Raw genomic sequence first — 24,218 nt, 5'->3', positions numbered from 1 at the left:
TGGCACATTTTTCTGCCAACAAGTCTGACAAAACTGGGCAAAACCTGTTTTTAGCTTATTGCTTGTTACACATTTCATCTGGACATTTTTAATTAGTTATTTTAGTAGCATGAAAAACAAAATGGTTATTCAAACTGGGAGTCAATCATATACAGAAAATGAGCAAAGACTGTTCCCCATCACTAAAGTGGTCCATGACTTCAGTCTAGTGTGAGTTATGCACTCTGGCAAAAAAAAAAAAAAAAAAAAATCTTGTAAATATGATCACTAAGCGCTTGAATCTTTTACTTTGTATTTGCGCTTTGTTATTTATGATTCAGTCAGTGAGTCCGCACACTGAACAAAATTCCAACATTTTCTGTGGTTAAATCTGAATTCCTCTGATTGCCTATTGCGTTCATAAGCTCAACAGAAATGTGTGATTGGTTCTAAAAATTGCTTAAAAAGGAAAAAATACAAAAATGCTTAAAAAGAAATCTGATGCAACGTGAGCAGATCTAAATGTAAAGCCTCAATGGACACTTTTCATTCATTTTCAAAGTTAACTTTAATTGTGACAACCAAAATTAGGTTTATTTTAATATTTTTTGCCCCAAGTCCCTGTTAATTTCTGACCCTGGTTTGTTGTTAATGTTTGGTTTGCTTGTTTTGTATACTTTAAAGTGTCTTGAGCAATAACTATATATATATATATATATATATATATATATATATATATATATATATATATATATATATATATATATATATATATATATATATATATATATATATATATATATATATATATATATATATATATATATATATATATATATATATAACTATATAACTATATATATATATATATATATATATATATATATATATATATATATATATATATATATATATATATATAAATCAGGAATTATATTATATATATTGTAATGATAATCAATTTTAAAATGACTGAAATTACTGAGTGCACCTTTAAAGACTGTGACACTAGACGAGTAGAGAACCGTGTACAAGCACTCTCTCTGAGAGAGAGAGAGAGAGAGAGAGAGAGAGATTGCAGAGAGAGAGAGATTGCAGACAGGACATCTGGTAGCCTTTGCGCTCCAAGTCTCTTCAATCAGCAAAATAACTCTTAACGAAAGATGAGAACGCTTCACACCAAAGTGCGATGAAATTTATATGGGAAAGAGAATATGCAAGATGATAAACGATCAAAGATCTCACACATGCACTTTCTGGAGACAACAAACATGTTTGGCTTTGGGAAACTCTGCAGATTAGCTCCATCTTGAATGCGAAATGAGAGGATCATTGAGCCTCCCTGCGCGTACAAATGGATATTATTTTCCCGCGTCCTATTTCTATCGTTGCGCATTTTCGCGCTTTTTCTCAGTGGAGGCGGCTGGAGTGTGACGGTTTTCTTCGCGCTAGGCACCTGTTGTACGTTAGTTAGACGGAATCAGTCACGAGTCAGTGCAACATCCAAAAACCAACAGGTGAGGTGAGATTCCGTTATTTCATAAAAGGGTAGTTCACTCAAATGCAAATTCTGTTCTTTGCTTTCACTCGTGTTGTTCGAAACCCGTATGAATATCTTTCCTTAAACACAAAAGGGGGTGTTTTTTCCCCCATACAAAGTGAATGGAGACTGAGGCTGTTATTACGTCTCATATTGTGTATCACAGAAAAAAGTAAGTCACACATGTTTAGAACAACACGAGGGTGTGTAAATGACAACAGAATTCGCATTTTAGGTGTACAATTCCTTTAAAGTGACAACGAGTTCTATTTTATAAACGCGTTTCACACAGTTAATTAATTGTTGTGGTATTTAAAAATAAATAACGTATTAAATCTCAAGTAATGCGCTCTAAAGAGTGCTTGACATAAACTACAGCACTGCCTGAAATAGCCTGTTTTCACAATAATACAAGCTGCCTACCAATATACAGCGGTTTTGTGGCATCATACGAGCGTGCATCATTTATGGACATTAGGTGCGCGTGTAGTAGGCTATTTATTTATTTATTTTTTATTTTTTTGGGACATTTTGCTAACTCGAAACGCGGCAAAGAAAACAAAACAAAAAAGCACCTTTGAGCAGAAATGCTGCTGAGGTAGGCAGCTCATTATATTTTGAGACAGCCTCCGGCAATCATGAGTGGCGACTAAAGCGCACTGCGCACTGATCTGTCTGTGTTCATCAACCACTTCTGCGCACATTCTGAAAATGCCCTCATAAATATAGGAATATCTCTTCACTAGGTAAAAGGTTCATAAATATACCAAAATAATGTTATATTTCAAATCTATGAATTGCAACGGTGTCTAAAAAGCCTTTAAAATAGACGTAAACATTATTTTGAAGTGGAATTGCATGTCTTTCTCTTGTATCAAGTTACATACAGTGAGTGTAACAATAGAAACCTATGGAAGGTCCTCATAAGTGTACAAGTTTTTACAAGAAACACTATGAAGCTGAGAAATCTGTTGGGGACCATAATGTTTTATCAGTAGACTTTTTTTTTCTTTTTTCAAAACTCACATAGAAGCACTGGCAATCATTATTTACAGGTTATGGTTATTTATATCCTGACAATCAGCCACATTCATGCAGATGACACATATGCAGATTATTAGATACAAATAATTGACTTGGATGACCCATGTTTTCTCTTCATTAATCCAAATGACAGTTTACAAGAGGGCATTTTCATACTTTTACTGTGGTAAAAGAGATTAATTGTATTTGTCTTGAAACCACATTATGAACATTTACGATATATATATATCTACAAAATATGTGTTAATAATTATCTTAACGATAGACGTCTCTGGGAGAGAGTAACAAGTATAAACTTTTGTTTAACTTAATGTACTGTATATATGGACCATTAAAACACCATGAGGTCTTTAGTAACTGTTAAGTCTGCAGAGGAACAAAGTGTTTTAACAGCATGTTCCTGTAAAGCACAAGAGAAAGCACATGCCATAAAACATCAGCATCTTCTACAGGGTGACTATCAGACTGACAAAATATCCAGCTCATATCCAGCGGACACGTACATGCAGATTTCAGCAGTTACAGATATTTGACCCATGTTGTCTATAGTTGCCTACCTCAGCAACATTTCTGGTCATAGATTCATTTTTTTTTTTTTTTTTTTTGTGCCACATTTCGAGTTAGCAAAATATCCAAAAACAAATAAAAAATATTACACGCGCACCTAATGGCCATAAATGATGCACGCTCGTACGATGCCCCAAAACTGCTGTATATTGGTAGGCAGCTTGTATTATTGTGAAAACAGGCTATTTCAGGCAGTGCTGTAGTTTATGTTAAGCACTCTTTATAGCGAATTACTTGAGGTTTGCTCACTTCCGGGTTGGCCTAAAAGATGTCATCGCTATATAGAGTACTGCAGCGATGACATCTTTTAGGCTTCTTTTATCTTTTGAGCATCATCCTGGTTCCCTCGACAAAAACACAATTGGATTTTTCCTTTGGATTTTAGATCATTTGCATTAATGAGCTGTGTGACCAACAACAGTTTGATTCTTATATGGTTTGTTCATCATGATAATCTTCACAAATGAATTTTGAAGCCTAATACAATACAAGACTAATACAAGCCTGTAATTCAATATATAAATTAACTACACTACTTTCGTATGACTTCAGCGTCACTAAGACTAAAGTAAAAAACGTTTTCTTGAATAGCTAGAATATTTTGCAAGTGCACAATTATGAACACAGTCAAGGCCTTTGCACACTGAGTCCGAAATTTTCGCATGCGTTTTTTCGTATTCGCAATCATAAAAATTCGTCACGCACAAAAAATCTCAAAACAAATCGCAAAACAATACAAAATGAAGTCTTCAAGCAGTGAGCACGATTAGTTGTCTCCTCTCTTCTTAAAAAGAGAAAAAGAAAGAGGAAATATTGGGTCCCTTCAATCCCGAGATTGCATAGAGAGAAAGGAGAATTCACCTCATCAAGGAGCTGCGGGATTATCCGAGCGTTTCAAAGATTACTTCAGGATGTCAGTGGCTCTGTTTGATGCTTTACTACTGGCACAATCTGTCTTTATATTCGGTCTCTTTGTATTCCTCACGTTGTTTGTCATTCAGTGCTGCTGTTTTGTGCTGTAGACGACGTGGATCAACTTGTCAGATGGCATTCTGGATTTTTGCGTTCACGTACGGTGGCTCTGAATTGTCAAAACGTCTCTCAAAATGCGTGCCACGGATGCGAAAAACGCAGAAAATCGAACCTGATCCGAATATTTTTTTGACGGACGAAAGTTTCGGAGGCAGTGTGCAAACGCGATTGACATAACGTGAGGTCGAATTTATTTTTTAACGTGCGTAAGTTTCGCATGCGAATTTCGGACTCAGTGTGCAATGACTTTCAGGCTGTTAAAACAGACTCAGGGCTCATTCACACCAGGGTTAGGCCGATAGATGATGCCATCATCCATCGCCGATGCTGACGGACATCAAGATGTTGAGTCGGCATTGCATTGATTCCATGTCATTTGAACTAAACCACTGATATTCAAATGGCAGACCATGGTCGGCATCCGGACCCCGGCATGTTTCCATCCGCAAGACAGAATGGTAGCACCATTTTACTGTTTCTAGTTGAAGTCAGCGGATCACATCACAAGCACTCAGGATAATTTGTGTTAATGATATTTCAGCGCTATATCCTAGTAGTTTTATCTAAAGCCAAAGAGCTTCATTCAAGCCCCTCCAGCTCCCTGCGCGTTCTCTCTTTCTCCAGACGCACGCCACATGTGCGTGTCCACTCGAGTAGGGCTCGCTGCTGCCTGCGGTGGACATCCAACCGCGGCCACATCCAAGTGTGATGTCAGAAATCCCGCCCGTTCCCAATACATCACCTTGTGACTCCTCACTAAACCACTTTACCAGAAATCCCGCCCTGCAGGTAATTTCATTGGTTACAGTGAAGGGTAGGTTTAGGGATCAGTGTTAGGTGTAGTCAATCAGTACTGTGATTGACATGACCAATAAAATCTTAAGAATCGCCTGCAAGGTGTCATGGGCTTGGCTTCTGACATCACACTTGGATGTGGGCCAGGTTAGATGTCCACCGCAGGCTGCAGCGAGACGCTTCTCTGTCCATTGGCGCGGAGCAGAGCGAGCGTTTTTAATTCATTCCAATGAATTAAATCCCATCACCCCGATGTTATCGTCCATCGGGATGTTTCACTGTAGACATCGTCCAATGGCAATTTGGTAGACATCGTCCAACCCTAGTTCGTGTTTTTGCTTTGAAAAAAAGGTCTCAAGACACTTTTTTAAAAGTTGAACTGATTTTAACTTGAGCGCCGCGTTTTTAGATTGCCGTGTCGTGCACGAGATGCTGCAAAAGACGCAAGAAGCGAGAGCAACGGTCATTCACGTCCGTGTAACTCGTGTTTACATAACAATGGAAAAGTAGTGCATTGGAATGGAAAAAACACTTTCTGTGTAAACGGCCCTTTAGTGAGTGGATAAGGTTAGCTGTTTGGTGTGATGATGTTTAATGTCCCCAACAACCTCTGTAGTCCCATTTAGCCACTTAGCAACTGCCTTTTTCAAGACAAGTGAAGCTTAAAAAAAATCACAAGGGGGTATTACTGATGTATTTTATGTTGTATATAAAACATGATAATATCTTTAGCTTGTGTTAACCACACTCTATTGTGATCTACTCTGATCCAAATGACAGCTTACAAGAGGGCATTTTCAGAGATCATTTGTGTGGTGAGGGAAAGCAAAACTTATCCCAACATTTGAATATGAGGTCCCTAAAACAGTTTGTATAATGTCAACAGGTTGAATTCCCTGCAGACATTTTATTGATTAACATTAATGATGCATTTTGAAAGTACTGAGTTGCTTTATAAACACCAGTCCATGGTATTCATTTCTAGCATAATTTATAGCATGTGCTCTCTTAACTCCATTAAGAGCTTGTCCCATTAGAAGTATCTGAGGTTTTCACTATGGCCTTCAACAAAACGTCTAAATCTAATAACCTCAGAGTCAAAAGAAAACCAAGCAAATGAGGGCTGAGTGTCATGCTAATGGGATTTTGGGTGTGGAAATTACGGTTTACAATGCTTAAAGCCATTTCCTCTGTAATGCATGATTCCTACCCTCATTTACCAGCATCTCTTCATTGTCTGTACTGGCTCTCTCTGTTTTCATCTCTCTCAATGCCCAGTTGTCTCACATGAAAGCATAGCAGCAATGTCACAGCTCTACTTTCGCAGAACGGAGAACTTCTCATACAGGGACCGGATCCCGCTGCGGATAGTTCGAGCCGAGTCGGAGCTGTCACCGCTAGAGAAGGCCTACCTGTGCGCTGTGGAGAAAGGCGACTACGCCAGCGTCAAACAATCACTGATAGAAGCCGAGATTTACTTCAAAATCAACATCAATTGCATCGACCCTCTGGGACGGACGGCTTTGTTGATTGCCATAGAGAATGAGAATCTGGAAATCGTCGAGTTGCTGCTCAGCTTTGGCGTGTATGTGGGGGATGCGCTCTTACACGCCATACGAAAGGAGGTGGTGGGGGCTGTGGAGTTGCTTTTGAACCATAAAAAGCCCAGCAGGGGCATGCAGGTAAGATGGCAATCACTGACAAATTTACTTCAGAGTTTCCAAACTGAAACAATTTGATGTCTCGCCTACTGTAGCATCTCTTTGGTCCTCCTTTCAATTCAACTTACACATGCAGGAATTCCCAGTTGCCTTGGTAATCCTTTTTTTTGTGAAGTGACTGTAAATGTGCAGATTACATCCAAACTGTTTCAGACATTTCAAATAGTTTTCCTGACCATGTCGCAGTGATACCTGGAACCTGATGGTGCACTAATCCTCTCTGAAAGGGACATTTTTCCCTCTAGATGTGGCTGTTTAATTAAAAGTTTTGAACGCAGTGTTCTTTTTAATAGTATTAGTAGTGCTTTTCTTGTTTTTGCATGAAGATGGCTTGCATTATCCTTCTTTCTGTCTTGTAACTGAAGATTAAGTCATTTTCCACTTTGTTTGAAGAGCTATGACCTTTGTTACAGATAAAATTCTAATGACTTTAGCGCCAGACAGTGTAGCAAATTGATCATCATGCCACCATGTCACTGAAAAATAAGGTGAATTTGTCATATTAGCTGGTTAGGTTTTTTGTGGGATAGCAGAGAATAACTGAATCATGCTTTGAGCAATTCAAAGGCTTTGTTCAGATAGGCAGCAAAAATCTGATTTTTTGGTGTATCCCACTCAAATGGATTTGTTTCTTGTAGTCTAAACAGCAAAACAAAAACACATTCAATTGTAACTAACCTGATCCAGATCACATTTGCAGAAGGTTTGCAACTCAATTAAAACTGGATTTTTGAAAATGCGTTTCAGTCTAAACAGCTTGGATTTCAATTATTTTCATCATTCATGGCACAACATGTATGTGATGTTATACACAATGCACAATAGTGTCCAAATTCACTCATTTTCCTCATGATTTTACCCTGTATATTTAACTATGTGGCTAACTATGTTGTATGAAAGTCATCTCATGAGTATGAGTAAACAGTAATATATAATTATAGTGTTATGTCAGAGTAGTTTAGTTATTTAACAGCAGTTCAGTTCCACTCTAGAGCTTGAACAGATGTTCTGTTTACTTCAGTGTACCACTCACTCTCACAACGCATGCGCACACACCCAAAGGACGTTGTATCTCCATAAACTGTGGGTTAGAATACAACAGATAGGACTTTGATAGGAAATTGTATGATAACATGATAACATGGTCTTTTTCCACAGTTTTCTTGTGTTATCATAGACGTACAGCTACACTACCAATCAAAAGTTTGGGGTCAGTAAGATTTTTAATTTTTGAAAGAAATTTATACTTTTATTCAGCAAGGACGCATTTTGAAATTGATCAAAAGTGACAGTAAAGACATTAATAATGTTACAAAAGATTTCTGTTTCAAATAAATGCTATTTTGAACTTTCTATTCAAATGCATCATGGTTTTCACAAAAAAATATTAAGCAGCACAATTATTTTCAACATCGATAAGAATAAGAAACATTTCTTAAGCACCAAATCAGCATATTAGGAGGATCTGAAGGATCATGTGACACTGAAGACTGGACTTGGGTAAAGTTGGTTTTATATTCGCACATTCGGACATCCGTATTCAATAGCCTTGTTAATCACACTACATTGGACATTCAGTGGACATTCACAAGTAAATATGCCATTAAAACAATACTTGCCTATTTTGATCGACTGTGAAAAATGTTGTAAGTTGACAATCGTTGGTTGTCAATATCATGTCGCTGCTTAAAATTCGCAAACATTAATTTATTGCATATTTATTGGAAAGTCTGAATCAGAAGTCTGAATGTGCGAATATAAAACCAACTTTACCCAAGTGAAGACTGGAGTTATGATGCTGAAAATTCAGATTTGCCATCACAGGAATAAATTAGATTTTAAAATGTATTAAAAGAGAAACATTATTTTATTATTTTAATGTTTGACAATATTAGTGTTTTTACTCTATTTTTGAGCACCATTAGAGATTTCAAAAACATAAAAAATCTTACTGACCTCAAACATCTAATCGTTAGTGTATACACAGTCATTTATACTAGGGATGGGCATTTTTCCAAAATATTGTATTCGAATATTTGGGCTCGTAAGAAACGAATATTCGAATATTCGTTTATTTAAATGAGGTTAAACGAGAATGACGTTATTTTTTAAAAATTCATCAAGATTTTGTAACCTGAACAAGCTTACGTTATATCTTAAGCTTTTTTAGTTCAAAGCATTAAACAATATGTGTAAACAAAAAATATATACTATATATAAAGAACAAAAACATTTAAGCTCAAGCAGCGCGAACGGGAAAAACGCTTATAAAGCAGACAGCAGCAGTTCTCGTACAAAACGTTCATAATACACTCGAGTCTGTAACGTTATATGGTATGGTTATCGTTTTCATATTGTTTCACATGTTCACGTTGAGAAAAACAATGATATCCACATGCTCGGGTGAGAAAAAGATCCGCAACAGACATTGCAGAAACAAGATAATGATAATATGTAACGGTATGCTAAGCTAAGTTTCTAACAGCAGCACTTTGCGATTTCTGTTCGTAAATAGGCTATGTCTCCCTCGACGAAACGTAAAGGAAGCATATGTCACAAAATCATTTTGCTATCAGATAAGTTCATTCGGGTTACAGCTGCACTTACCTGTCGTAAATGCAGTAAGTTAATGGACAGCTGTCTTTCCTCATTTCCTCATTTTAGATTTCATGTGCTTTCTCATTATGGTGGTGATATTATGATAACTCTGTTTCAATAATTAATTTGATCAAAAGTAATTCAATTGTGTAAGATCATTTTCATCCAAGTAATTAAATTCGCGAGACAGACGACAACATTATGTGACGATCAAATAAAATGAACTTGATAAACACGCTGCACAGCGCCACCCGGTGCATTTAGTTATAACTGTGAGTTTTAGTGCTCAAGATTTATCATGGATTCACTGCATTTACGGCCAGCAAAGCAACACAGTAAAATTCGAATTGCATTTTTATTTTTCGAATATTAATTACAGGTCGAATATTCGACTATTTGTGCACACCCCTAATTTATACACTTTCATTCAAAGCAAATGGCATCACAGACATTATAAGGAAGAGGACCCAGAACACTTTGAATAAGAAAAATTGCAATTCAGTATGGCTGCAAGAAGAAAGAAATCTTGCCTTTCAGTTAGAAGAGCCAATCAGCTATTTGTTCGGGTGCCTGCTCCCTCATTCATCCCCCCCACACCCTGGTGAGCCCAGAAACACCAGCGGCGCCCATGTGTAACATTTAATACACATATCACAAAGGCTTATTATTATAAACACAGGTGTACAGCTGTTTGTTTCAGTAGTTAATCTATTGCTTGCATAAAAAATTGTTTCCCAGGTTTGCTATAACCAAGATAGCAACTGATTGAATTGACTTGCCTTGCATGGATTTATTATAGAGATTTATTATATTTATGGATTTATTATAGAGTGAGACACCTTGAAGCATCCTGGGGTTAAGTGCCGAGGTCAACGTGATAAACTATGGCTTCTTGAAGAGCACAGCAAAAAATAAATTTCTTACTCAGTATTCTTTTTTGTTTTCCAGTGAAAAGTCTATTAAGTCTTGTTTTTCTGAGAAATCAACAGTTAGTGAGGTTTATGCTTAAAACAAGAAAAATATTTTCCATCAGGATTAGAAAAGTAAACTTGTTTCTCTGTGAATTAAGTTATTTTCTTTGGCCATCAAGTAGTTCTTGTTTTGATTTCTAAGAACACAAAAATGGTAATTTTGCTTTTCAAGTAGATGAATCTTGTTTTAATGATGATATTTATTACTGAAAACGAGACAAAAATACAGAATAAGAAAATTATTTACTTCCTGTTTACCAGCCCAGATTTCTCTCTTTTCTAGGTGCCTCCTATCCTGTTGGATAAACAGTTCTCCGATTTTACCCCTGACATAACGCCCATTATTTTGGCTGCACACACAAACAACTATGAGATCATCAAGATGCTGGTTCAGAAGGGGGTGTCCGTGCCCCAGCCCCACCAGGTGCGTTGCAACTGCATGGAATGTGTGTCCGGCTCAGATGTGGACAGCCTGCGACATTCCCGATCCCGTCTCAACATCTACCGGGCCCTGGCCAGTCCCTCGCTCATCGCCCTCTCCAGCGAGGACCCCTTCCTGACAGCTTTTCAGCTCAGCTGGGAGCTCCAGGAGCTCAGCAAGGTGGAGAATGAATTTAAGTCAGAGTACGAAGAGCTTTCCCAGCAGTGCAAGCAGTTCGCCAAAGATCTGCTCGACCAAACGCGCAGCTCCAGAGAGCTCGAGTTGATTCTGAACTACAAGGATGATGTGAATCTCCTGGAGGATGAAGGGAATAATGATCTCGCCAGGCTGAAACTGGCTATCAAGTACCATCAGAAAGAGGTAAGATATTTGCTCTCCAAATGTCAGCAACTTTGAAAACAATCCTCATATGCTGCTAGATCAATAGCAGAAGTGCAGAATAATCACTCCAGATAGGAACAGCACTCAAGCATGTTACAAAGGTTCACAGGTGTTTAGCTGTTTGTCTCAGTTGATCTGGGATTATATTTGGATGGCTGCCCTGTTGATTTAGCAATCTGGTGTGTTTTACACATTGTGGATAATTTCAGGTGGTGTTGTGTTTAAATCAAGCTGAGCAGAATATTTTCAACTCAAGAAGGTACTGTAGGTTGTGTTTTTATTCCCTCTAGAGCAGGGCGGGGCAACTCTGGTCCTCGAGATTCACTTCCCTGTGGAATTGTGCTCTAACCCTGATCAAACTCACCTTCCTGTAGCTTTCTAGTAATCTTGACAACATTGATTAGCTTGTACAGATGTGTTTGATATTGATTGGAGCTAAACTCTGCTGGAAAGTGGACCTCAAAAGCCACAGTTGCCCACCCCAGAGGGATTTCGCAGAGTGGCTGCAACATTATGTGGATCTATGTTGCCCCCTTCTGCCCACATTAAACATTACAAGCTTTTTCTGTTTGAAAGGTTGAAGGACATTTTCCTTATGCAGGAAAGGTTTCTATGTGTTGATATATGTCAACTTGCAAGTTTTTACTTTGTCATGCATGTGTACGGTACTATATGTGTGTGCTTGCTTAAACATGACTGAAAATGGAGAAGAAGTTATGCTTACAAGCTCTGGAAGATTTTGCCCTTTATTCACACGTAGCATCTGAATGTAATTTAACAGAAGCACAGCAGAATATTACTTTTCTATTGCTGTATCATTGAAATTTCTCTGGAAGATCTTCTACATCACAAACAGTTGATCTGTTTCATTTTTTTGTCTTTTATAAATAAAAGAACCAAAAAAGAGATACATAGTATATAATATACTATTTATATATCTAATTATTGAAAAAAATAAAAACTCTATTAATAAAAAAATCTATTTAATTTATATTTTATAAATAATTCAATAAATTAATTAAATACAGAATGAATATTTTTGACTTTTTTTTTTTAGCTAAAAAGTAAGTGTTAAGTACTAATGATATCACAAAAAGAAAATCACAAAAAATTTAAATTTATATATGTTTAATTCACACGAGTCAGTGTTTGGCTTGCTGCGTTCCATGTGTGGCCCAGATGGTTTCAGAAAAGGTGCAGAAAAGAGAAGGATTTAAACCAGAAATGATGAGAACCAGATAGAGCAGCCTGAGAGAAAAGAACAGTGTGTTACTGTAAGCCTTTTTGTGCCTTTTGTGTTTGCTCTTTTTTAAATGGCACTTGTTTCTCATTAGGACATGGCTCCGTTATTTGTATTCTCCCGCAGAGAGCATTTCTTTTGCAATTGCAGAAAATGATGTCAGTCTCCATGCATGATAGAAGGCAAAAAATGATTTTGCTTCACTGCACATTCCAGAAAATGCAAGCAAATCATTCAATTAAAGTACAGGCAAAATTTCAGCAACTCTATACATTACTGTATGTACTGTATGCTTGATTTATGGTTAATGGTGAATTTACTGCTTTAAGAAAGTTCATTTATTCATTTAATTTCATCTCTCTTTATTATTCTGTGGTTAGTTTGTAGCACAGCCAAACTGTCAGCAGCTGCTCGCATCTCGCTGGTACGATGAGTTCCCAGGCTGGAGACGCCGCCACTGGGGCAGCAAGTTTGTCACCTGTATGTTCATCGGAATCCTCTTCCCTATCTTTTCGCTGTTCTACTTGATCGCCCCCAAGAGCCATTACGGCCTCTTCATCCGAAAACCCTTCATCAAGTTTATATGCCACACTGCATCTTATCTGACCTTCCTCTTTCTCCTGCTATTGGCCTCCCAACATGTGGACTCCAATAGTAATACCACCGCTCTCACCGCTATGGATGTCTCAAGGCCCACCACTACCACTGTGGAATGGATGATCCTACCCTGGGTTTTAGGTAATGTGTGTTTAAGACTGAAAAATCTCATTTGATTTCATTCACATTTTAGATCAGTTGTAGTTTTGTTTGTTTTGTTTTTTTAATTTTTTTTTTTTTTTAAATTTAAAATTTGAATATCTTTGCTTTACAGGCTTTGTATGGGCTGAGATCAAACAAATGTGGGATGGTGGCTTTCAGGATTACATTCATGACTGGTGGAACCTCATGGACTTTGTCATGAATTCTCTGTATCTGGCCACCATCTCATTGAAGATTGTCGCTCACTTTAAGGTAACAAATTGTAATTAAGTTAATATGTTCGATTTTACACATTTTAGACACATTTACACATTTTATATAAAACGTATAAAAGGGATTTTTGTAAAAATAAATAATAATAATAATAATAAAATATAAATTTTTATTCATACAAAAATTCTATTTCATGGTCCACATAACTGTATATTAAACATAAAATTTTTTGATTGTCTTTGATTTACTTTCAAAGCATTTCAACTTTCACTGTGGACATACAATTTAGTTGTATGTCCACATACATGTTGAGTTGCGCCTGGTCAGAACAAGATGTTAGACTAGTCTTAATCAGAAGCAAGTATAGAATATGATCAGAGGTTGAACACAATGACATACTGTAATTCTCAACACTTCTCTTTCTGCAGTCCAATGATAATCAGTGCCGGAAGGATTGGATGATGTGGCACCCCACCTTGGTGGGAGAGGCCTTGTTCGCCATTGCTAACATATTTAGCTCCCTACGACTGATTTCACTTTTCACAGCCAACTCCCACCTGGGCCCTCTTCAGATCTCGCTTGGCCGAATGCTACTGGACATCCTCAAGTTCCTTTTCATTTACTGCCTGGTGCTGCTCTCCTTTGCAAATGGACTCAATCAACTGTATTTTTATTATGAAACCAATGGCACAAAAACAGATAATGACGTCTTATGCAAGGGTATCCGCTGCTCAGTGCAGAACAATGCATTCACCACGTAAGGAACTGTAGTTTTCTCAAATGTAAGCATCATTTTGCTTGTTTTGCAATAAATAGTGATATTGTGTTTTTTTATTATTTTTTCCAGTATGTTTGAGACGCTGCAGTCATTGTTCTGGTCCATATTTGGTCTCGTTTCCCTTTATGTGACCAATGTTGAAGCCGAACACGAGTTCACCGAGTTTGTTGGAGCCACAATGTTTGGAACCTACAGCATAATCTCTCTGGTGGTGCTTCTTAATATGCTTATTGCTATGATGAATAATTCCTACCAACATATTGCTGTAAGTACAATAAATTACTAGTTGTTTTTACTGCTTTTGGGTACATTAAAGTTTTTTCACCATCAAAATGTATGTATTTGTTTATATACTTAATGTTTTGAATCACTTTTTTCCTTCATTAGGTAATTTAATGACCCTTTGGTGTGATAAATGAATTTTTTAAAGGACAAATATTCTTCTGTATCATTCATTTTACTGTTTGATTGGCATGTTCAGCTCTTCTCTTTGGTTGGTCCACAGGACCATGCTGATATTGAGTGGAAGTTTGCCAGAACAAAACTTTGGATGAGCTACTTCGAAGAGGGCGGCACGCTGCCTCCTCCCTTCAACATCATTCCAAGTCCAAAATCAGCGTGGTACCTCATCAGATGGATCAAGAGCCACTGCTTCAAAGTTCAACAAAAAAGAACAGAGACATTTGGATCACTTGGGGTAATGAGCAATGTCCTCTCTTTTGCTATTAATAATTAATATGAAATATGGGTTAGTCAACCCCCAAAATGAAAATAACCTCATTATTTTTTCACCCTCATGTTGTTTATTTTTTTTCCCCCATGGAACACAAAAGAAGATATTTATTAGATGTTCATGCTGCCCTTCGAGACAAAAAGTAAATGGTAATTTAAACAACAAAAATTCACCATAAAACTTGTAATAAGAGTCCACTGAAGGCGAGCAGAGTTTAACTCATGTGCAGTAATTATTAAAGATGCAGTAGGTGATCTGGGAAATGCTAACTTTAGCCTGTTGGCATTGAAAGCATACCACCCTCCCTGCAAATCGCTGTCCAAAGCCACGCCTCCTCCAAAACAAATGAACGCACACAAACAGCCGCTCTCGGCAAAGCGTCACAACAAACTGCGTTAAACTACCTCATGTCTCAAAGCACATAACATTACAATAATAATTAAAGCTGCAAGCAGTGATGAAAAGGCCCTCGCATCCATGCCACCGCCACCCGGAAGCTATAGGAAAACAGAGCACGGTGGGCATTTAAGTATATAAATATAGGAGGACAACATGAGTCATTTGTATTTGCCACACTTCTGCTACCAGCTAGTGGCGATATGACTATAACTAAATTTTGGCATGTAGATGACTTCAGGCCAGGGCACTTATCAAACATGTGAAGTTTGAGGCAGATTGGACATTTTATGCATGAGTTACAACAACTTCCTGTTTCATGATGACGATAATAGCATGTGTTAGCACTCAGCTAAGTGTTGCTAGCATGCTTTAGAATATTTCTAACATGTTCTAGCATACTCAATTGCATATTTTAGTATGTTGCTAGTAGTGCATCACAGTATTAAACGAGTCACTTCCTGTTGCCAGTGGGTAGCGCTATTACTATAACTGAATATTGTCATTTAGATGTGTTCAGGGCAGGACTGTTCTCAAACGTGAAGTTTGGGGCAGATCGGATATTGTGTGCCTGAGTTACAACAACTTCCTGTTTCGTGGCGATAATCGCATACATTAGCACTTAGCCAAGTGTTGCATCATTAAACGTGGTTCTAGCATGTTTGGTACTTCATGGCATATACAAATGTGTTTCAAGAAATAAATTACAGTGCAAAGAATGCCATTTCCTGTTGCCAGCAGGTGGTGTTATGACTAACTGAATATTGGCATATAGATGTCTTCAGGCCAGGACTCTAATAAAATATGTGAAGTCTGGGGCTTTATGCAACACTTATCGTTTTTTTAAGGGATTACTTAAGTGAAAAATATATACTTAAGGGAAATTCTAAGGGTTTATAATGTTTCACCTAAAGAAACCCTTAAGTAACCCTTAACTGTTATTTTCTGCAACACCCTTAAAGGATTAGTCCACTTTTAAATAAATTTTCCTGATAATTTACTCACCCCCATGTCATCCAAGATGTCCATGTCTTTCTTTCTTCAGTCGAAAAGAAATTAAAGTTTTTGATGAAAACATTCCAGGATTATTCTCCTTATAGTAAACTTAAAAAAATTGGGGGAAAAAAAACTGAAAAAAATTGAAAATTATATATGTTTTAACCATAAATGCTAATCTTGAACTAGCTCTCTTCTTCTTCTCTATTAGAATTCCAGCAGTGTAGACACTGCTAAGCGTATTACTGCCCTCCACAGGCCAAAGTTTGAGCTAATTTTTATATGCAATATGCTAGTTCAATAGTATATAACAATTAGTTCAAACTTTGACCTGTGGAGAGCAGTAATACCCTTAGCAGTGTCTACACTGCTGGAATTCTAATAGAGGAGAAGAAGAAGAAGAAGAAGAAGAGATTTAGTTCAAGATGAGAATTTATGGTTAAAACTTAAATAATTTTCAATTTTTTTTCAGAAAATGAGTGATGGTTTCACTAGATAAGACCTTTATTTCTCATCTGGGATCGTGCAGAACAATTTGAAGCTGCAGTGAAACTAATTTTGACCTTCAACTGTTTGGTGTCCATTGAAGTCCACTATATGGAAAAAAAACCTGGAATGTTTTCATCAAAAACTTTAATTTCTTTTCGACTGAAGAAAGAAAGACATGGACATTTTGGATGACATGGGGGTTAGTAAATTTTCAGGAAAAGTTTATTTAAAAGTGGACTAATCCTTTAAGTTTCAGGGAAAATTACTTAAGAAAATTACACTTAAGGTGCTTTATGCAACCGGCCACTTGACTCTTATCACACGTGAAGTTTGGGGCAGGTTGGACACTGTATGCCTGACTTACAACAGCTTCCTATTTCATGGCGAAACATCAGACTTAGTCAGGCCCCCATGGACACGCCCTTCAGAAAAAACTCTAGATCTTTGCAATTTAACATCACTAAGGGCTTAAGATTAGACTGACCAAATATGATGTTGTTCTGGTTAAATCTCAACGAGGAGTTAATCACAGTGTAAAACATGACTTTTCCTGTTGCCCGCAGGTGGCGCTATGGGGCCATGCGTTTTTCCATTCCAATGCGCTACTTTTCCATTGTTTTTCTATGTAAACAAACGTTAGACGGATGTGCAAAACCGTCGCACTCATGTCTTGCATCTTTTGCAGCATCTCACGCATGACATGGTGTTCCAAAAATACAATGCTCAAGTTAAAATCAGTTCAACTTTTAAAAAATGCATCTCGAGACCTTGAATTTTTTCCCCATTCCACTACCCGCGCCTCACGTTTTTCAAAGCAAAAACGCGTTCTGTGTGAATGAGCCCTATGACTGTAACCGAATATTGCCATGTAGATGTCTTCAGGCCAGGACTATTATAAAACATGTGAAGTTTGGGGCAGATCGGACAATGTATGTCCATGTTACAACAGCTTCCTGTTTCATAGCGAAAAATCAGACTTTGTCAGGCCGCCACGGACACGCCCTTCAGCGAAAACTCAAGATCTTTGCAATCAAAGGCCTTTAGATCAGACTGACCAAATATGATGTTGATCTGATTAAAGCTCTAGGAGGAGGAGTTAAAATACAACTTCTGGAAATGGCAAGAACTGCAAAAATTTTGCAGAGAAAATTCAAAATATCTCACTTCCTGTTGGGTTTTCAGATTTTCCACCCGGGAACTTTTTTGTAGGTATTGGGCTGTTACATGTGTCTACCGAATTTCATGTATGTGAAACGTAACGCGAAGGGTGCTTAATTGAAATTTTGTAGGGGGCGGTATCAAGCCATTTTGCCACACCTGGAACCCATATCAGACGTAAATTTTCACCACTTCTGATGCGTGTACAAAATTAGAGAGCTTGTACCTGACTGCTGCAGATTCATTTTGTGTTGTTAAGGTGCGTTCACGTGGCCTCGTAATTCCTGTAGTTACGAGATTCTAGCTTGTAAAAAGCGTTCACGTCCTCGTAGAGCTCGTAATTACAGCTTGTAAGCTGGGAGTTTTCTGAAAGCTCCCAGATATACCACGTGGCCGCGCTGTACCACCTGACAGCTGTAGATTCATTTAGGCGTCGACAGTGCTGCCATGGAAACGCATAATTCCCAGTTCAAGGACCAAAAGGACGTGAACAGCTCCGAATATAACGTCACGTGTTGTCATTTCAAGATTCCGGTAAATACGAGGTGACGTGAACGCAGCTTTACTGTTAAACTGTTACGCTCACATGAGGGCAAGGACTTACATGACAAGGAACCAGGAAACATGACTGTGAGAAATTACAAAATAAAAGTCATGAAACTATAGTGAACCAAAACCCAAAACAGATGTGACAAAACTAGTTCATAGAACTTGCACTGTATTTCAAGTCTTCTTAATTCACACGATTGCTATGTGTGGGGAATAAACAACAGTCAATACTAAAAATCTGCTTTTGAAAAACAAAATGATTCTATGATCAAAATGATTGGAGCTACTGTGATCACTACCTTGTAATATAGCAAAGTAGGTGTCATGAAAAATCAATACAATTGAGTTATTCTGTTTTTTCAGATAAGAGCTGCTGAAAACGTCCGCACAAACCGCCAGTACCAGGTAATGGTGTCTCTTTCAAAGCAACTAATTGGTCTACAAAGTGTACTTTGAAACAGATCACCAGATGAAAGGCCACCATCTCTTTTCTTATTTTATGCAGTGTAAATCAACCCATGTCTTTCTGAATTTCGAGATTAAAGGGATAGTTCACCCAAAAAAGAAAATTCTGTCATCATTTACACACCCTCAAGTTGTTCCAAACCTGTATATATTTCTTTGTTCTGCTGTACACAAAGGAAGAAATTTGGAAGAAATTTCGCCCCCATTTACTTTCATAGTATGTTTTTTTCCCTTTGTGGTAGTCAATGGGGGAAAAATCTGCTTGGTTACAAACATTCCTTCATTTCTGTTCAGCAGAACAAAGAAATTTATACAGGTTTGGAACAACTTAAGGCTAAGTAAATGATGACAGAATTTTCATTTTTGGGTGAACTATCCCTTTAAACTGCCTTTCATATACACTTTGACTCCTCTGAAAGTCTTTAAGGGCTGATTGTTTTACATGTACATAATTTAATTAATCTCATTTTTAAGGAGGTACTCAGAAACCTGGTTAAGCGGTATGTGGCAGCAATGATCAGGGATGCCAAAAAAGAAGAGGGGTTAACGGAGGAGAACTTTAAGGTAAATTGCATATGGTTCTTTTTTAATGTACAGTCAACCAAAAATTATCACAATATAATCCTTCATCTGGTCTTGTAAACTGTACATTATTTAAGTGTTATTTTATTATTATTTACATTTTTTTTTTTACATTTTATTTTGACATTTTCGCTTTTATTTTAAAGTTTTACTCAGTTTGTGATGTACTTTTGTCATTTTTTTTTATATTTCTATTTAGCATTAATTTTATTTCAGTTAGTTTTAGTCATTTTAATTCTTAGATTAAAATTAATCTTTAGACTTATTTTATTTCAGTTGTTGCCAAGGCAACATTTCTAAAGTTTTGTAAGCTTTAGGTTTTGAACAATTGAACAAAAACAATTTTTAATAGTTTTAGTTTTAGCTAACAATAACAACACTGCCTAATACACAGCTACTTAAATAAATGAATAAATAAATAAATTGAAGTATATAAGTATATACATATATAGGGGAATAAAAAGGTAAATAAATATCTATTCAAATCCAGGGGCGTATTCACAACATTTTATCTTACCACTAAGAGTTTTCCTCAATAGCAGTAAAAGTTTATAGGTAAGCGTTTCCTTTTAAAACCTATTTACAAAACTGCTGAGACAAACTTTTACTAAGGAATAGAAAGAAGTCTTAAAGGTGCCCTAGAACTTCTTTTTAAAAGATGTAATATAAGTCTAACACAGTTTACACAGCTAATATAACCCTCAAAATGGATCTTTACAAGATGTTTGTCATGCATGCTGCTTGCATACATCGATTCCTGTGAGTATAGTATTTATTTGGATGTATTACATTTGATTCTGAATGAGTTTGAGGCTATGCTGCATGGCTAAAGCTAACATTACACACTATTGGAGATTTATAAAGAATGAAGTTGTGTTTATGCATTATACAGACTGCAAGTGTTTAAAAATGAAAATAGCGACGGCTCTCTTGTCTCCGTGAATACAGTAAGAAACGATGGTAACTTTAACCACATTTAACAGTACATTAGCAACATGCTAACGAAACATTTAGAAAGACAATTTACAAATATCACTAAAAATATCATGTTATCATGGATCATGTCAGTTATTATTGCTCCATCTGCCATTTTTCGCTATTGTTCTTGCTTGCTTACCTAGTCTGATGATTCAGCTGTGCACATCCAGACGTTCTGCCCTTTTCTAATGGATTGATCATGGGCTGGCATATGCAAATATTGGGGGCATACATATTAATGATCCCGACTGTTACATAACAGTCGGTGTTATGTTGAGATTCGCCTGTTCTTTGGAGGTCTTTTAAACAAATGAGATTTATATAAGAAGGAGGAAACAATGGAGTTTGAGACTCAGTGTATGTCTTTTCCATGTACTGAACTCTTGTTATTCAACTATGCCAATATAAATTCAATATTTAATTCTAGGGCACCTTTAAGCTAAGAGTAACGGCAGGGTTGAACTCATTGCTATGGTTGATGTCAACAAGCTTACTAACTATGCCCACAGTGATATAAGGGATGGGTCTCTGTCAGTGATTTAATATTATAGAACAAGGTATCATGTTGCCACATTCAAATAAAGATTTTAAAATAAAAATGTTGCCATTTAAACAAGTATATCTTAAGCTAATTGATGAATAGGGAAAGGTCAATTCGAACTCAGGTCACGCAAACTGCCCACAAGGCTAACAGAGCAGACAATAGGATATTATTTTCAACTTCACCACAATGTTTTATATTCTCCATCATTCAATCCATTTTGCCTGTACATAAATGAAACTTTATGTTATGTCATCGCACATTATAATCAATGAATCTAAATATTTATTGCATTTATGAAGAAAAGGCTTTTTGACATACTCTTAGTGCAGAAATGTAGGAGTCCTAAATTTAGGACTGACACTACTTTTAGCCTTAAGTTGTTTTGTAAATACGGCCCCTGGTCAGATTTATTCAGTCATAATATAAAATATATATTTTTCATTTTAATAGTTCCTATTGATTTAATTTTTTTTAAAGTTATTTGATCTATTTTGTACTCTACGATATAACTGTACATCATGTTTTACTGAGAAATGTGTGAATATCATTAATAGGAACTTAAACAGGACATCTCAAGCTTCCGTTACGAGGTGATGGGAATGATGAAGGGCACTAAGATTGGCACGTCGACCTCAAAAGGGAGCACAGGAGCCTCAAACCTAGTGCATTCTGATAACCCTCTGAAGTGCAATTCTGCTTCAGCTGGAAGTCAACTGAAGGGCAAAATGAGACTGCAGAGTGTCACCACCTCTATAATCCAGGAGGGCACATCCAAGGCCGATGCCTGGAAGCCTGGTGGCTTTAGCGGCCTAGAGGGTGGTTCTGTCCAAAACAAGACTGTTAGCCATCAAATGAACTGCAAAGGGCCAAACAACCCGGGAGAGATATACTCCGTGTCAGAGGAAGCTGATGAATCCGAGAGCGAAGAACAGGATGATAGTGAACACGGTGGAAACATCAATTGCAATGCAGCAAAGAACAAAAACAAAGAAACAGAGAGGGACAGAGTAAAAAAAACTGAAGAAGAGGACGATGAAATGTCATACATGCGTAAAATGTGTGACGAAGAAATGAATGAGACAAACAAATATGAAGGAAGCAGATTATAATGGCATTAAAACTCTGAAAAAGTGATCACATACCGAATGCAGGAAATCAAAGAGAAAGATGCTGTTCTCCTGAACCTTTGCTCTATCCTAGAAGCAGCTGTGGTGACAGTCCAGTGCAGGGCGCTGCATCTGTATGATACGAATATCAAGAGTCATTCTGGGTCTCAGGGATGATTGTCTCTTTTAGGAGAATATGGGGTCCGACGTTGTCATTCACAGTGATTTACACTCTGTCAAGTGTGTAAATGCTCCTGTAGTTAATCGCTGCTCTGCTCTCCTTTCTGTTGAATCGTGTATGAAGGAGCAATGGCGGACACTTCGCTATTCTAGACCTTTCATTCTGCCTTACTCCATTTGATTTAGCATTTTATGCTATCTGTGGTTCCACTGTAAAAGATGTCATTACCGTCATGCAACCTAATATCTTTAATAAAGTTTACTATGCAAATATTTACAACTTTTAAAACTTTTTAGTCACATCTTGCATTGCGCATGAGGCAAATGTATGACAGAAATTACAGGTTGAAGGGTGTCTTTTAATAAACGTGGATGAACTTTCTCATACCAACACTTGATAAGTCCAAAGTAAACACTGCATATCTTAAATGTACTGTAAAGTCATGTTACAGTAATCATGTATGTTTCATCCTACTCTCATTTGTATTCATAATGAAGAATAAAAAGGTACGGAGAACACGGTATTATTACAATTTGCACAGCATCAGTACATACTTTTTTGCATCTGAACATCTTATTCCATCTATCCTCGTTGTTTACTTAACAGGTTACTGCCTCGTATTACAGATCATGAATTAATGCACAAATATAAATGAATAAATAAATATATGCTGTACTATGACTTTTGCATTATTGTGATCTTGGTTCCCATCCAAGTTTATTTCAGAAATAAGAGAGATTACGTAATTTGACCTTTGCAAAGCTGCATGACTAACATTAACTATAGTGTACAGGTAAGTGTTTAGAAATTAGTATAATGTGGGCACAGATTAAGCATTAATACATTTGTGGACTAAATCTGTAGGGTGAAACTACGAAGTATGTGAGTGTCAGGTCAATTAAGTTGTTACCATATAAATTGCTAAATTAAAATGGTCTATTTATACAGTTTGGAGACTGCAAAAGAATATCTCCCCACAGGTATTAGATGACTGCAACAAAAAATAATCATATATAAATAAAATATTTGGCAAAGCATTGTCAACTGCAAATCTATGCAGAACAAACAAAATAAAATACTGAGATAACTTGTTTAACAGAAAGCATATCAGTGTTGAAATCATTATTTTATGGAAAATATTAGCAATAGGCCGCCACTGGATTGCATATTGCAATTTCTGGCACCTGAAGAAGACAAATCTCAAACTGCATTGCCGTTATATTAGATTTACTGTAAAGATTTACTGTATTCTATAGCAATTAATTTAATTTTGACCCAGTATGGAATGGATGGCATATTTATATAGCGCATTTCATGTACAACTGTACACCCAAAGCACTTTACAATCATATCAGGGGGTCTCTCCTTAACCAGTGTGCATCCACTTGGATGATGCGATGGCAGCCACAGTACAACGGCGCCAGTGCGCTCAACACACACCAGCTATATGTGGAAAGGAGAGAGAGGGAATTTGGCCAGGACACCGGGGTTCTCTTTATGAGAAGTGCCATGGGATTTTTAATGACCACAGAGAGTCAGGACCTCGGTTTAACAACTCATCCAAAGGACGGCCATATGCCATATTTAAACCAGTAACAGGTTATCTACTGTCCTGATAAAAATTGAGAATCTGTAATGGTTTTAAACAGACTCATGTAGTGATGCACAGTGAGATGGGGTGTGGTGAAGAATTAAACTGTGGGCAGGTTTCACTATCTAATTCATTTCACATTCTCCGTCCTTCACCAGGGTACAAAGGCCTATCTATAATTTATTTGAATTAGCACGCTAGAGAGTCCAGTGTGCAGCCCAAAGGCACTTGAATGAAGTTTAAAAGAGCAGCGAGTCATCTGCACTGCAGCAAGGGGCAATGCGTTGACATGCTCTGCTTTCTGCATACTAAAATCAAGAACTGTGGAGTGGACCTCACAGGGATTTTGGAAAGTTAAATCATGGAAAAGGAATAGCACAATGCTGAAAA

At 37.1% G+C, this 24,218-nt stretch overlaps 1 protein-coding gene across 3 annotated transcripts; it reads left to right on the top strand.

The window, feature by feature from the left end:
- The first annotated feature begins 1,074 nt into the window (after window positions 1–1,074).
- On the top strand, window positions 1,075–22,773 carry trpc4a (transient receptor potential cation channel, subfamily C, member 4a). 3 transcript variants are annotated; one of them, XM_048178921.1, is made up of 11 exons: window positions 1,075–1,496; window positions 6,236–6,639; window positions 10,531–11,049; window positions 12,691–13,048; window positions 13,182–13,321; window positions 13,711–14,039; window positions 14,130–14,325; window positions 14,566–14,757; window positions 18,745–18,786; window positions 19,321–19,410; window positions 21,505–22,773. In XM_048178921.1, exons 2-11 carry the CDS (start codon window positions 6,262–6,264, stop codon window positions 22,057–22,059), a joined length of 2,799 nt encoding a protein of 932 aa, XP_048034878.1. In that variant the 5' UTR covers window positions 1,075–1,496; window positions 6,236–6,261; the 3' UTR covers window positions 22,060–22,773. The 3 variants fall into 3 exon arrangements, with proteins under 3 accessions (XP_048034878.1, XP_048034885.1, XP_048034874.1); XM_048178928.1 differs by having other exon boundaries at window positions 1,075–1,501; XM_048178917.1 differs by lacking the exon at window positions 1,075–1,496 and having other exon boundaries at window positions 4,387–6,639.
- The last annotated feature ends 1,445 nt before the right edge of the window (window positions 22,774–24,218 follow it).

The sequence above is a fragment of the Megalobrama amblycephala genome, linkage group LG2, assembly GCF_018812025.1.
Source record: "Megalobrama amblycephala isolate DHTTF-2021 linkage group LG2, ASM1881202v1, whole genome shotgun sequence".
Taxonomy (NCBI): Eukaryota; Metazoa; Chordata; class Actinopteri; order Cypriniformes; family Xenocyprididae; genus Megalobrama; species Megalobrama amblycephala.
Note: the sequence above shows the minus strand (reverse complement) of the source record. Positions and strands in the feature narration are given on the sequence as shown.